The sequence below is a fragment of the Pelophylax lessonae genome (assembly GCF_965119305.1).
Source record: "Pelophylax lessonae genome assembly, chromosome: 13".
In the NCBI taxonomy this organism is placed as follows: domain Eukaryota; kingdom Metazoa; phylum Chordata; class Amphibia; order Anura; family Ranidae; genus Pelophylax; species Pelophylax lessonae.
Window position 1 is genome coordinate 24365541 of NC_138780.1, and position 16343 is coordinate 24381883.

Here is a 16343-nt window from a genome sequence, read left to right on the forward strand (position 1 = left end):
GGGCCTCACGTGCGGCCCCTGACATCATCAATGGGGGGCCTCAAGTGCGGCCCCTGACATTGTTAATGGGGGGTCTCAAATGCGGCCCCTGACATTGTCAATGGGGGGACGCAAGTGCGGCCCCTGACATCATCAATGGGGTGCCTCAAGTGCGGGCCCTGACATCGTCGATTGATGGACCTGTAGATATATATACTGTATTTATTGGTTGAACTAGATGGACTTACTGTATGCCTTATATATATATATATATACAGTAGATATAAAAACTATATATATATATATATATATATATATATATGGTTTTTTTTTGTTTCTTTTCTCCATTTGCCAGCAACTTTGGCTTTTTGCTGGTTGTTTTTGTCAGCCATTGCACTGTTTTTGGTCTCAGCAGGCTGCTCTCTTTCTCCTCCCCCTTTTTAGTCATCCCCGCCCATTCAAGGGGAGGTGCTCAACGTCCTCATTTCATGTATGAGAGTTTAAATTAAGTGGAAGGAAATTGTGTGGTTTGGTTCTGATGAAGTGTAGGTTACCTTCGAAACGTGTTAGCCACAAAGGATCCTGAGGAGGTCCCCCTGCACTCTAGAGTGTGCCAAGTCTAGGACTACTGGGCTATAGATGAATAGCTCCATAAACAATTTTAACTAACGTTTATAAGTATTATTCTTATTGATCTTAAATAAATGCTGTGGGATAATGCACTAGGCCGGTGCGCATTCTTCTGTTTGTTTTTTGTAGTGTAAACTTGCTACAGGAGATGGTCAGAGAGTGTAGACATGCTGTAGGAGATAGTCTGAGACTATGGGCCTACTACAGGAGATGGTGACATACTGCAGATATGCTGCAAGAATTGGTCAGAGAGTGTAGACATGCTACAGAAAACGGTCAGAGACCACGGGCTTGATACAAGATATGGTCAGAGAGTGTAGACATGCTACAGGAGTAGGTCAGAGATTACAGGTCTAGTTACATAGTTACATAGTAGTTGAGGTTGAATAAAGACTATAGTCAATCCTGTTCAACATGTGTAGGTGTGTGTGGACGTATTCATTTCTCATACCCCTGAATGTTTTGATCCTTAAGATGTACGTCCAAGGGTCTTTTAAAAGTAGCCATACTCCCTGCAGTAACCACCATTTGTGGTAGAGAATTCCACAATCTTGTAGCCCTTACTGTAAAAAACCCCCTGCGTAGCCTGAGGTTAAATCGCTTCTCCTCTAATCGCATTGTATGGCCTCGTGTCCTCATGCATTCGTTTCGACTGAATAGCTTTATTTCTATTCAGTCACAATGAATGCATGAGGATAGGAGGCCATACAATGCGATTAGAGGAGAAGCGATGTAACCTCAGGCTACACAGGTGTGCTACAAGAGATGGTGAGAAACTGAAGACATGCCACAATATATGGTCATGGAGTGTAGACATGCTACAGGAGATGGTCAGAGGATGTGGACATGCAGCTGGAGATTGTCTGAGACTACAGGCCTGCTAGAAGAGATGGTCAGATACTGCAGATATGCCACAAGAAATGGTCAGAAAGTGTAGATATGATACTGGAGATGTTAAGAGACTACAGGCCTGGTACAGGAGATGGTCAGAGACTGCAGACATGTCACAAGAGATGGTCAGAGAGTGTAGGCATGCTACAGGAGATGTTGAGGGTGCTACAAGACAGTGCTGTATTTTGGCCTAGGCCAACAAGGCCTAGGCCTAGGGCGGCACTTTGCAGGGGGGCAGCAAAAAAGCTACCCCCTCCACCTGAGACTCTATTGGCCGCTGGTTGCTAGAGCCGCCTCTCTCATCCCCCCCTCTCTCTCTCTCTCACCCCCCCAACCCTCCCTCTCCCTCTCTCATCCCCTTCTCTCTTATCCCCCTCTCTCTCTCTCATCCCCCCTCTCTCTCTCCTCCCCCCCTCTCTCTCTCCTCCCCCCTCTCTCTCTCACCCCCTCTCTCTCTCTCACCCCCTCTCTCTCACCCCCCTCTCTCTCATCCTCCCTCTCTCTCTCACCCCCCCTCTCTCACCCCCTCTCTCTCATCCCCCCTCTGTCTCTCATCCCCCCCTCTCTCTCTCACCCCCCCCTTTCTCTCTCTCTCTCACCCCCCCTCTCTCTCTCACCCCCCCTCTCTCATCTCCTCTCACCCGCCCCCCTCTCTCTCTCCCTCACCCACCCCACCTCTCGTGAGATCTCAGGGGTTCATGCTGGGACTTGTAGTCCTTCAATTTTGGAGGGAGTCACATCCGTTAAAAAAGGAGTGGGGCAAATTTACATAGGAGGGGAAGGGGGTGGGGGTGCCCAATTTTAGTCTTGCCTAGGGCAGCACAAAACCAAAATACACCACTGCTACAAGATATGGTCAAACAAAGCACCCACACGTGTACAGATGTATGCTTCAAACGCACACTGCCTAGGCTTTTGCATACTATCACCCCTTTCGTCTGTGTGCATGAGCCCCAAACAAGATTTATGTTTAACCCGTAACATGTTTTATGAACAAAGAAACATGGATCAATCTTTTTATACTCACATTAGAAACCTGGCCAATGGTCAAACCTGCACATTGGGATTTTGTTTAGTGAAGCCAGAAAACTGAATTTTACTTCCTCTTTGTTTTAGGCAAATTAAATTTATTTTAGTCCTTTAGGCAGAATGATTGCACAATATATTGACTGATTAGACAGATACACCATTGTACGATGATAAAATCCTAAAGTAAACATTCATTCTTTGACTTGAGTCCAAATATATTTTTATGGGACAATTACTAGTTGTATTTATCTAATGAATGACCTTCCTGGTATATACTGTATAACCAGGCATATACATGTAGGTAGGTAGATGCACTCTCAGGACTTGAAAGGAGAAGCAAGATGCATTTAAAGTAGAGCTATCGGCAAAACTTTTTTTTAAATTTTTGAATAGAGCAAGGGAGGGTTATACCCCCTGTCAGATTTTTTATCGCCATCTGTGTCCCATTGCAGAGATTTCCCATCATTTCCTGTCCCATAGCCAAACAGGAAGTGAGAGGCAATCTCTGTAAATTAAGGGAATTTCTTGGGGACTCCCAGGTCACCAGAACTAGTGTACCCATTGGAAGACTTTCCTTTTATTACTTTTCAGGGGACAATCCAAAATTTGGGTAATTTCTTTTACTTGACTAGGGGAGTTCAGATCCCACCAACACCACCCCCCCCCCCCTTAGCTTTAAATGACAACACTAAATGGCTGATGCAGCCTTTTATTAAACAAAACCATAAATAACAGAAAAACATAAAACAGATGCGATTCGGCACTGCGTGACTTTAATGGACAATTGCACGGTCGTGCGACGCTGCACCTAAACGAATTTAACGTCCTTTTTTTCCCACAAACAGAGCTTTCTTTTGGTGTTATTTGATCACCTGTGCGATTTTTTGATCATGCGCTATAAACAAAAAAAGAGCATCAATTTTGCAAAAATAACAATATTTTTCACATTTTTTTATATGAAATTCCCCCCCAAAAAAATGTCAAAATCAAAATTTTTTAACATTTTAGGCCAATTTGTTTTATGCTACATATTTTTGGTGAAAAAAAAAAATCGCAAAAAGCGTATTTTGATCGGTTTGTGCAAAAGTTATTGCGTTTACTAACTACGTTAAAGATTTTTGTCATTTTTGTTAACGAGTAATGGCGGCGATTTCTTTGCGGGACATTGCGGCGGACAGATCGGACCCATGACTGACATTTTTGACACTTTTGGGGGTACCAGTGACATTACTACAGTAATCAGTGCTATACATATGCACTGTTACTGTAAAAATGACACTGGCAGGGAAGGGGAGAGGGAGGGGTTAAGTGTGTCCCTAGGGGCATGTTTCTAACTGTGATTGGATGTGGCTTGATGTGTAAGAACAGAGATCAACGGTCCTACATAGCAGAACCGTATGATCTCCATTCATACACAGGGAAGAATGACAGGCGGCTGTGTTTATATTAGCCGCCTGCCTTTCTCCCGCTGTAACGGACAATCACAAATGCCTGGCGGACATCGCGCGGGAGGGTCCGTGAGCGGGAGCGTGCCTCCGGCGGCGCGCGCTCGCTCCCTAGACCCTCACAGGCTAGCGATGTAGTCCTACGTCGCTTTGCCTGTGAGGGGCTGACCGCCGCAGTAAATAGTCGTGCGGCGGTCGGCAAGTGGTTAAAGGGGGCACAGACCGCAATAAAAACTGGCAGGTGTTATAATCCCTCTCCACTCTATCCAAAACTTAAAAAAAAAAGTTTTGCCTTTAGTTACAGTATACTATAAAAATTTTTAATATTCATCGTTTCGGTGGGGAGCAGCCCAACTTTCTCAACCAAGAATAAGTGACTTGGCAACATTTTTTAGAAGCAGAAACATTCAACTTCTTATTTTTCAAATACTCATTGAGCTTTTTGGGGACCAGTGACAATAATACAGTGATCAGTGCTAAAAAAAATATATACTGTCACTGTATTAATGACACTGTCAGGGAAAGGGTTAACATCAGGGTCAATCAAAGGGTTAAATGTGTTCCTAGGGAGTGATTGCTAATTGTGTGGGGGAGGCGCTTGTACTGTGGGAAGGCAGAGATCGAAGTTCCTGCTTAGGAGAAACACAGGATCACAGCCTTCCCTTGTCGCAAAACGGCAATTTGCCTTGTTTAAATAGGCAGACACTGCTGTTCTGCCTGTATCCCGAATGATCGCCGGGTGCTGGCGGACATCGAGTTTCTGTGCACAGGAGCCGCCACCCTACAGTAAATGTATGTGGGGTAGTCGCCAACAGGTTAAAGCAGTGCTCTCCAAACCGAGGCCCGGATGTGGCCCTTTGCTTACCTTTATCTGGCCCTTGGGGCACTATTTCGTCCACAGATACCTACAATGGGGCGCAATTCTCCCCACAAACACCAACGATGGGGCACAATTCCTCCCACTGACACCAACGATGGGGCACAATTCCTCCCAATGACACCAACAATGGGGCCCAACTCCTCCCAATGACACCAACGATGGGGCACTATTCCTCCCAATGACACCAACGATGGGGCACTTATGCTCCCAATGACACCAACGATGGACACAATTCCTCCTAATGACCCCAATGATGGAGCACAATTCCTCCCATTGACACCAACGATGGGGCACAATTCCTCCCAATGACACCAATGATGGGGCACAATTTCTCCCAATGACACCAACGATGGACACAATTCCTCCTAATGACCCCAATGATGGAGCACAATTCCTCCCAATGACACCAACGATGGAGTACAATTCCTCCCAATGACACCAACGATGGAGTACAATTCCTCCCAATGACACCAATGATGGGACACGATTCCTCCTAATGACACCCACAATGGGGCACTATTCCTCCCACTGACACCAACAATGGGGCATTGTTTATTCCCACTGATGTCTGGACCTTTTCTCCTCCCACTGGCCACAGTCCCACCCTCCTAAAGTCTGAAGGACCCTAAACTTGTTCTTTGTTTAGAAAGTTTGGAGACCCTGCTTTAACCACTTAAGGACCGGAGGATTTGGCTTGGCTGCTCAATGACCAGGCCCGATTTTGCGATTCGGCACTGCGTTACTTTAACAGACAATTGCGCGGTTGTGTGATGCTGTACCCATACAAAATTGATGTCCTTTTTTTCCCATATATAGAGCTTTCTTTTGGTGGTATTTGATCACCTGTGCGATTTTTATTTTTGCGCTATAAACAAAAAAAGAGCGACAATTTTGAAAAAAATTACAATATTTTTCACATTCTTTTATTTGAAATTCTCAAAAAAAAATTTAAAAATCAATTTTTTTTAACATTTTAGGCCAATTTGTTTTCTGCTACTTATTTTTGGTAAAAATAATCGCAATAAGCGTATTTTGATTGGTTTGCGCAAAAGATATTGCGTTTACTAACTACGGGAAAGATTTATGTCATCTTTATTGTTTTTTTTTTCACTAGTAATGGAGGCGATCTGCGATTTTTTTTGCAGGACTGCGACATTGCGGCGGACAGATTGGACCCCTGACTGACATTTTTGAGGGTACCAGTGACATTACTACAGTAATCAGTGCTAAAAATATGCACTTTTACTGTAAAAATTACATTGGCAAGGAAGTGGTTAACATTACTTGTGATCAGTGGGTTAAATGTGTCCCTAGGGGCGTGATTCTAACTGTCAGGGGGCGTGGCTTGTGAAGTAATCATAGAGACATGCGATCCTATATAGCAGGATCACATAGCCTCTGTGATCACTTCAGTGAGAATGACAGACAGCTGTGTTTACATCAGCCGTCTGTCCTTCTCTCTCTGCTGGGGGAGATCGCGAGTGGCCGGCGGCCATCGGTGCCGCCGGTCACACGCACTGGCTCTAGAAGGACATTTCTAAATAGGGGAAATTCTGCCGGTGGGAATATTTTTCTGAGACAATCAATTTTTTTATTCCAGATAATCTGGCTTATTTGTCTATACCTGGGGTATCTACTTACATCAGGTCAGTGCCCACCCCTGGTTTATAGCTACATTACATCTGATATGGAACATGAGTCACAAAATGAGGATTTCCAGCAATACTAGGAGGTGGGACTCTATACTCATTTATTGGCAAACTTTATAACACTCCCCAATATAATTAGTATATGATTTTTTTCAGTTGTTCATAAACACAAAGTGCCCCATATAATCTCTAGTGGAACCGCTTTGAAGCAGTCACAACATCAATGTACCATGTGGTTTTCCCTATGGCTTGATATTATCTAACGCTCAAGTTAAAGCTCTTAACTATTTGGTATGATATTAATGCTAATTGGCATATAATAATCTTTTCCTATGCATAATGACCACACATGTTGGTGAGATATATTATATAAACGTCAGTGCATGCATCTGAACACACCTCTGATATCTTTTATTAATTAGTCTACTTTGATACTATTTACTACCCTATGCCTGCTCCCGCACTCGTCCCCCCAAGAGAATTGTCCGGGTGTGCACTCAGTTACATGATTCTTTCATCTAGTCATTGATGGTGGCGGGGTATACTGGGATACACGGATGCTATATGGTGGTGACCATTCACTCAGCGAGAAAATATATGTTTTTTGTTTATGTATGTGTAACTGTGTCTACCTCTCTTCCAATGTAGAACCTTAGAGACTACCTCGTTACAGTTATATTCCCCTGAAGAAGCGACAGCGAAACATGTCGGGCATTTTCCGTTGGATCTAGCCGTTATGGCGTGTCACTTGAGGTTTACTAGTCAAAGAGCTGATTGATTTTAATGAATAATTCAATATCTGTAATGTCTTTGTGTATGTGTTTTCTTTTTATGTACAATTTGTAAGAAATTGGAAAAAAGCTTGTATTTTTTATAATTGGTGGTTTAACCTGTTATTAAAGCGGAGTTCCACCCTAAAATTAAACTTACCTCCATCTTCATGCCCCAGGTCACCTGAAAAACAAATGGATAATCGCAATTTTTTATTTTTTTTTACTTACCTGGTTTAGAAGAAAATATACTCACCTTACTTCCTCTTCCTCCCCTCGGCGGCCACGGCGATTTGTCACTTCCTGGCTTGCAATGATTCCTGGGAGCTGAACGTCATCGCTCCCAGGAATCAATGTGCCTGCACCGGCCCAAACATCAGTTCCGATGCGGGCGCCGTCATACCTTGCTAAACAGCTTCTGGGCATGCCCAGAAGCTGTGCAGGGATGACGCTGCGGCACCGGAAGTGACGACGGGGCCGGTGCAGTGCATCGTGGGACCGAAGAAGACGGAAGAGGACACAGAAGAGGACGCTCCGGCTTCAAGCTGCCCACACCTGAGATGGCAGCGCTGGACAATACTTTTTCGAGGTAAGTATTTCTTCTAAAAGGTAAGTGCAACACGGGACAGATCAGAGGCTATCCATTGTGGAATGCACTAGCCCTGACTGTCCCGGGGGTATTTTTATTAAAAAAAGCTTTCCCAGGGTGGAACCTTTAAGTACCATTAAAATCCCCTTGCTTGAGCCCTAATTTATGCCACAATGTGGTAGGACACAGTAGTCCTTGATTTTTCAATCAGTAAACACAATAACTTTTGCGCAAACCAATCAAAATACGCTTATTGCAATTTTTTTACCAAAAATATGTAGCAGAAAACAAATTGGTCTAAAATGTTAAAAAATTTTGATTTTTACATATTTTTTTTAATGGGAATGTTATATAGCAGAATGTGAAAAATATTGTGTTTTTTTTTCAGAATTGTCGCTCTTTTTTTGTTTATTAGTGTACAGCGTCGCATGTCAGTCGCAATCGTCAGTTAAAGTTACGCAGTGCCGTATCACAAAAAATGGCCTGGTCATGAAGGTGGGGAAAACCTTCTGAAGCTGAAGTGGTTAACTTGACTTGCAGAGTTTGACAGGCAGCAATGCCTGTTGGACTCTCCCATTTTGGTCAATGAGACTGTGCAGCAAATGCAGTAAAACACTTGGCACATCATTGCGGAGCAGTATTTCAATACAAATCCTTTTTGAGATTTAAAAAAAAACAAAAGGAAAAAAGCAAAAACTCATTCAGGAGGTTGCATGATTACCTCCTAAGTGGCCTGGAAAAAATGATCCACTGAGAGGTTTTTCGACTGCCCACCATCGCTCCGTTTGTAAGTGGACCTGGGGGAGCCCACTGGAAGCCCATTGATGGTCCCAAATATGGAATACTGTCACACACGGGTCGATCAAATCTACCTTCAAACTTATGCTGCAATGGTACATGGTACCACCGTCGAGACTAGCTAAATTAACCTGAGGCGCCTTGGACTGCTGCTTTCGGGGATGTGGTTCAGTTGGCACTTTGGTACATGTGTGGTGGGATTGTCCATGGATCAAAAGATTTTGGATGAAGGTATATCAATTGATCTACATGGTTTCTGAGGCCAGTATCCCTAAAATTACATATAAGGGATTGCTCAATTTAAAACCCAATTGGTGCTCTGTCAAACAATTTAAACTGATATCCTTTATTTTCACGGCTGCTTAGCAAACTTTGGCTAGAAATCGGAAATTGGAGGCTTCATCTAAAGCACAGATCAAAACTAAGACGATGTGGTACTTGATTAACAAAAAACTGGACACATTCCTGCAAGACAAGGTCAAGAATTTCAAGAAAATTTGGAACCCCTGGATCTCCAATTATTGGGGGGAACCCAAGTGACCTATTGTAGTTGCTTTAACAGGCATCTAGCTGCCATCAGGGGATTTGCCCTAGAGTATGAGATCCTCCCAAGCCCTCCTCCAATCCATCCCTTTTTCCCCTTTACTAACCTTTTGCTTTTTCCCCCTTTTTTCTTTCTATTCTTTTTTCCAGTCATTCTTTTCTCCTTCTACCTCTTCTCTTCTTCTTCTCTCTCTTCTCTTAATATCTTCATTTTTCTTCTTCTAAGTCTTCCAATCCACGCTATGTTCCACATGGTTCATTACTCAACAACCAGGGAGCGTTAAAACCAAAAATGGATACCAAATAGTCTCTGTTTAGCCAATTATGGTGTTTGTCACACATTTTTCATATTATGTAAAACCATCCTGGCCATTAGTTATCAGTGAGCACATTTTCTTGCTTCCTCTGCAGGCGACTCGCACCCATGCACAGGTGGGCTGCTCCCCTAGGTGAGACAGGTTGAAAGGCTTTGTGAGGACATCATACCATGGGGAGAATAGGGAGCTGCTCTCTAGACTAATTACCAGCAATAACATCCAAAGCCACCTGGGAGCAGTACCTTAAAAGTCTTTTCTCAAAAGTTGACATCAACCAGGTGTAGCCTATAGGAAACCTCCAGAGTTTCTGGAAGCATTCTGAACCTACATCATCCACCATACTGACTTTCTACTTTTTGTGCATGTAGGAGAACTGAAGTAGGAACACCACACCTATGGATTTGAGTCTGAAAATATTTTTTTTTAATTTTTCAAGGTTCAAAACAAAAAAATGCAAGCTAAGCAGCCAGGACATTTTGATCATTTTAGACTACACCCTTCATCAGGGCTTGGAAGTCTTGATAAAGTCAAAGGGTGGAATCTAGGGGTTAAAGGGATTCAAGGATTGGTTGATCCTGTTTCAAGAATGCTCATTAGCAGCTAGTTGTTGGACCTTGATGATGAAAGGAACACTTTTTGGATTCCTTGGTTTGGGGCTCCTACATCTCCTGGTTCTTACTCAGCATGCCCATGTAGGCCCTTGAGTGTATGTAAGCTCCCTACCCAGATACAACTCCTACCATTAGCTCCACACTACCTTGTGGAATTATAATAATTTGGGATCCAGTGCCTTCCACCTATCTCCTCTCATCTTCCTGTAGACCAATTACAAGTGTGAAGTTGACCCTCAATGGTACTCGTCCACTTTCCAACTGTCAGATAACTCTCTTGTTTTGGAATTTCATGAACATTATAAGAGAACAGATTCAGATTCCATAAACATAGTATAAGAAGGGGAACAAAGGAAGAGATCTAGTGCTCTCTGTATGGTTGCAGTAAACCGCTTTATTGAGTAAAAGGAAGGGGCCCTACTGAGGAAGTCAATGCCTGTGGTTGGGCTTCGACGTCACGTGTATAGGGGACAGAGCCTGCGTGCTGGAAGCTGTCTCTTCCTAGATACCGTTTATGCTGATTGCTATGCGCTTTGGAAGCGCCACCTTTGTGAGTACCATTCCTTTTACTCAATAAAGCGGTTTACTGCAACCATACAGAGAGCACTAGATCTCTTCCTTTGTTCCCCTTTTATGTCTATCGGTGAGAATCCCTCTGGATTGATAGGCTATCCATAGCCTTTACTATCTGAAGGTCCCTGTGTATATACAATGCTGTGATTGACCCAGCAGTGGGTCAATAGTGGAGGTGAGAGACCAATTCACCTGGTGGTGGGATTGCACTAATCACGAAAGCACTAATTAAGTTTTGCACAAGATTATTTTGGACGCATGGATTCACCGTTTATTTGATTGATTGTATGGACATTGGAACATGTATGGACACTGATTTTGAGTTTTATTACACTATGTGTGCACATGTAACATAGTGCACTACTTTTTTGGTTTATTTAGTTTACATTGTGTGGTTTAGACACTTTTAGTGTGTGCAGCCGGTCTTTATATCATTTGTTTATTGCACCATTCACTATTGATATATTTTGCGCTGATAGTTTTTGTTATATAGTATAAGAAGCCCTGCTCTTTGAGGAGTGTACTGTTCAGCGTCCACATGAACCAACTGGACACAAAGCATACTTGTTTGTCCTGTCCTGTGTCTTCTGCAACACTCCTTTATCTGCCAGTACGAGATGCTGCTAAGCACTAACATTTTCTGATACTTCATGACATTACTGACTTAGAGCAACACTTAGCATAAATCTTTATCAGACATAATCTCCTACTCAGTCCCCTGATGCCCCAGTGTTTCATCCGTGAATACCAGTATCTTGCTCACAAAATAGCTTAGACTTGAGGACTGCATTCACTGAATATGAGAGGCAACATGGCAGGAGGGCCGCCAAGGGAACATAGCACACCTTGCTAATGATATGCACACATTTGTATGTAAGTTACTGCAGTGAGATCTTAAATTCCTCATGCAAACCACATTTGCAAGGTACCAAAACCTTCCTGTGTTATACGAATAGGGAGGGTTCTTTTAAGCAACCCACCACCACCATTATAAACACATTCAAATGTAGAGAGGGGAGGCTCTTATAGAAGGAATAATACCTTGAAATTCCGATACCTACCAAGGATCAGACCTTTATCCTTCAACTATCACAAGGTTCGAGATGAGATTGGATACATTTATGGTTAAAATAACCCTTTGTACAGTGATGCGAAGAAACTAACACTTGGGTTAAAAAGCAGGCACCCAGAAGCCTCCCTGATGGCTCTTTTTTGTTTTTGGGAATCCCAAGATTCCCGAAACCCTGGGTATTCTATTATGCAAATTCTGGCCAAAGCCTAATTTGCCTGGCTATTGGTCCACCAAAGTAATGGCCAGCCTCACTAACCAAGGCTTGGGAGGAGGTTGTCCAGGGTTTAAATTAAAGCATGCCAGTGGTGTCATTAATTTGGTGGTATGAAGACACAATATTGCAACAAAGGTTTAGTGCCGGCTGTCTTTACTTATGTGGCTGACATTAAACAATTTTCATCCCAAACTTGGCCATTGATGAACCAGTAGCAGACAGTCTTGAAATTAGGAGATTTTAAATCATTTGTCTATTTTCTTATATTACTTCAGGACCACAGCAGTCCTATCTCTGCCCCTATTGTAATTAATCAACTTTATCTTCAAACATCTTAATTTCCAGTCTCACTGCCTAGATACAAGGATATCATCCCTCCTTACCTAATTTACTGGAATTATCAATATGCCTTGTATTGGCTGAGATCAGCTAATAAAAAAAATAATTACAACCAATTGGGAAAACCGAGAGGAAGGGAGGAAAGTTAATTTTTAGTTTACGCATATTCATTTTACAGTTTCTAGGGATTGCTGGAGATGTAACATAAGTAAGGGAGCCATAAGGAGCTTAGAACTGCCTCTATGCATGGGTGTTGTGAGACAGAATAGCAAGAGGATTAATTTGAGCGCCTTTAAAAATAAAAAAACACCTAGCCTTGACCTCCTCAAAGGGTAATCTTAACCCTTACCCCAATTACAAAATGTAACTATTAAATAAATTGACCCCTACACTTATCCTTAGTGTACTTAGCAGGGTGGATTTTATTAAAAACAAGTCAATTTAACCACTTAAGCCCCGGAGGATTTGGCTGCTAAAGGACCAGGGGTTTTTTTGCGATTTTTTACTGCGTGACTTTAACGGACAATTGCGCGGTCGTGCGACGCTGTACCTAAACGAATTTGACGTCCTTTTTTTCCCACAAACAGAGCTTTCTTTTGGTGGTATTTGATCACCTGTGCGATTTTTTGATCACGCGCTATAAACAAAAAAAGAGCGTAAATTTTGCAAAAATAACAATATTTTTCACATTTTTTTATATGAAATTCCCCAAAAAAAAAAGTAAAAATCAAAATTTTTTAACATTTTTCGGCCAATTTGTTTTATGCTACCTATGTTTGGTAAAAAAAATCGCAAAAAGCGTATTTTGATTGGTTTGCGCAAAAGTTATTGCGTTTACTAACAAAGAGAAAGATTTTTGTCATTTTTGGTGTTTTTTTTTTTAACGCGTAATGGCGGCGATCTGCGATTTTTTTTTCGGTACTGCGACATTGCGGCGGACAGATCGGACCCTTGACTGACATTTTTGACACTTTTGGGGTTACCAGTGACATTACTGCAGTAATCAGTGCTATACATATGCACTGTTACTGCAAAAATGACACTGGCAGGGAAGGGGTTAACTTTATTGGGAAGGGAGGGGTTAAGTGTGTCCTAGGGGCGTGCTTTCTACTGTGTAGGGACATTGCTATTGGTGTAAAAGCAAAGATCAACCGTTCTACATAGTAGAACGGTCAGATCTTTACTTTTACACAGGGAGAACTGACAGGCAGCTTGTTTACACAAGCTGCTCTGTCTTTCTCCCTTCACAGGAGCGATCGTAGTGTGGCCGGCGGACATCGAGTCCGCCGGTCACACGCACTGACTTGCCTGTGAACGAGCCGCGGCGGGCGCGCGCCTCGGCGGGCGCGCGCCCGCTCGCTATAGGCTCGCAAGTCAGTGACAGGCGAGTGACGTACCGATACGTCACTCTGCCTGGCCGGGGCTGACCGCCGCAGTATATAGTCGTGCGGCGGTCGGCAACCGGTTAAATCACATTTGAAATCATGATTTAAATCACTAGTAAAAAAGCTTGATTTAAATCAACTAGATTTAAATCATAATTTTTAAAGAGCAACTGTTATCTCTGCCCTGCAGCAGGTCCTCCTCTGACCCGCTGTTGACTCATCGACAGTCCTATTCACTTTAATGACACTGCAGTGACACAACAAGGTGAGGGACGTGGCGGCAGCAGGTGAGTGGATGCCCGCTAACAGGCGCTGCCATGATGGATCTGTTATGACAGGTGCTCTTTAAATGTAAGGACTTATTCTTACTGGTAGTTAGAATCTTTAATATTTGCAAACAAAATTAAGGTTTCCTATTTAGAATAATAAGCTGTCAGGTTAGTAAAACAGTGATATCAGAGCCGATTCAATCATACAGTTTGTAGTGTACATAGAATTGCAAAACAATGAGATAAAGCAATTTTCCTGAACTTTGTTTTATCTCATGGTAACTGTGAAATTGTGTGAATGCATCAATGCAGTGCATGTTATCTTAGCTTGCAGAGCTTGGATTCATTGAATGAGTTTACCAAAAATGTAGATATTGAGGAATATACAGCCTTATGCTACATAACTTAGCTCCATTTCAAGCTGAATAAACTAAATTATTAATGTATCTTAAATAGAAAACTATATTTAGATATTTTTTTTCTCCAAAAGCATTTTATTAACCACTTGCCGACCAGTCACGTTGACTGTACTGCGGCAAAGTGGCTCGATTCCGTCCAGCGACGTAGACCTACGTCGCTGGACTCCTCCCCCTGTAGGCGGCGCTCGCGCGCCGCCGGAGGCGCGCTCCCGCTGTTTTCAGTCACAGCGGGAGTCGGGCCAGGGGAGGAGCGGCGGCGATCGCCGCTGCTCTTCCCCGATCGTCGGGGAATCGAGTCTGGAGATCCGCCCGCTTGTGTAAACAGAGCGGGCGGATCTCCTAAGTGACAAACAGTGACAGATTGCAGGGTTCAGCATAGCTGAACATGCGATCTGTCCCTGTGTCACTCAGTCACCTCCCCCCACACACGTTAGTAAGTACCAGGCATACATTAACCCCTCCCTCTCCAATAAAATTAACCCCTTCCCTGCCAGTGTCATTTTTACAGTAACAGTGCATATTTATAGCACTGATTACTGTAGAAATGTCACTGGTACCCCCAAAAGTTTCAAAAATGTCAGTCAAGGGTCCGATCTGTCCGCCGCAATGTCGCAGTCCCGCAAAAAAAATCGCAGATATACTCGTTAAAAAAAAAAACACCAAAAATGACAGAAATCTTTCCCTTAGTTAGTAAACGCAATAATTTTTGCGCAAACCAATCAAAATACGCTTATTGTGATTTTTTTTTACCAAACATAGGTAGCAGAAAACAAATTGGCCAAAAATTTAAAAAAAATTAGATTTTTACATTTTTTTGGGGGGGGGAATTTCATATAAAAAAATGTTAAAAATATTGTTATTTTTTCAAAATAAACGCTCTTTTTTTGTTTATAGCGCAAAAAGTAAAAATCACACAGGTGATCAAATACCCCCAAAAGAAAGCTCTGTTTGTGGGAAAATAAGGACGTAAATTTTGTTTGTGTATGGCGTCGCACGACCGCGCAATTGTCAGTTAAAGTCGCACAGCGCCGAATCGCAAAAAGTGGCCTGGACGTAAGACAGCAAAATCCTCCGGTGGTAAAGTGGTTAAAGTAAATTTGATTTAAAAAAACAAATTTAAAATAAAAAAAAAATCAGACATAAATTTTAAAAAATTATTGATTTTTATCCACCCTGGTACTTCGTGTACTAACCTAAACCAGTAAGCTAACAAAACCCATAACCTTTTAGAACACCACCAAAATGTCTCTACAGTGACTGTGATGAGACTGCACAGCAATAAGATCTCATTACTGATATCTGATGATAGGATGGTTTATTAATTCTAGTTGACAGAAAATTAATTGGGAAAAGTGAGACTTCAGAATGAAAGATGACAAAGCCAGGATTTCCAGCAAAGAGATCTCACTGATGGAATTCCAAAAGAAACCAACACAATTCAACACATCAGTGGCTACATATAACTGAAATATTATTTTTCTGGCAGACTGAGACTTTGAGTTGCTTTTATCCTCTGCCTGCAGCAAGGTTCTTGTCATCACATCAGTGGGAAACTGGCAAGGTTGGCGACACCGCAGGCATTTTTCTTGTCTCTTGCTAGCAGTGCAAACCCTTTTCTTCCCCATTCTGTTCCCCAGCTGGAAGAGAACACAGTAAATGTAAAATGAGAATACGGCCTTACTGAACCCCAGCAAATTTTCACAGATGCTCAGCAAAAAAAAAAAAAACTGCATTAGAAGAAAGATCATATCAAGAGTCCTCAGCCCTGATACACACAGCAGGCTGCCTCTTGGGAGGACCTGTGCAAATATCAAAATACCTTGATGGGTTCCATTCTGGGCATTTCTAGGCAGACTGCATTTTCATGCATTTGATGCTGAGCCGCCATGATTTAACTGAAATCCAGTGAATGAATGGGGCAGTGAGGCTGGGGAGGAAAGG

At 42.6% G+C, this 16343-nt stretch overlaps 1 protein-coding gene across 1 annotated transcript in view; it reads right to left on the reverse strand.

Annotated features, from left to right (window-relative positions):
• The window catches only part of LOC309569123 (uncharacterized protein), a 148494-nt gene that overhangs the window by 45882 nt on the left and 86269 nt on the right, over positions 1 to 16343 (reverse strand). Inside the window, exon 8 of the mRNA XM_082274885.1 lies at positions 15944 to 16039. Within this exon, the coding sequence (XP_082131011.1) occupies positions 15944 to 16039 (96 nt within the window). The remainder of the gene's footprint in view (positions 1 to 15943; positions 16040 to 16343) is intronic.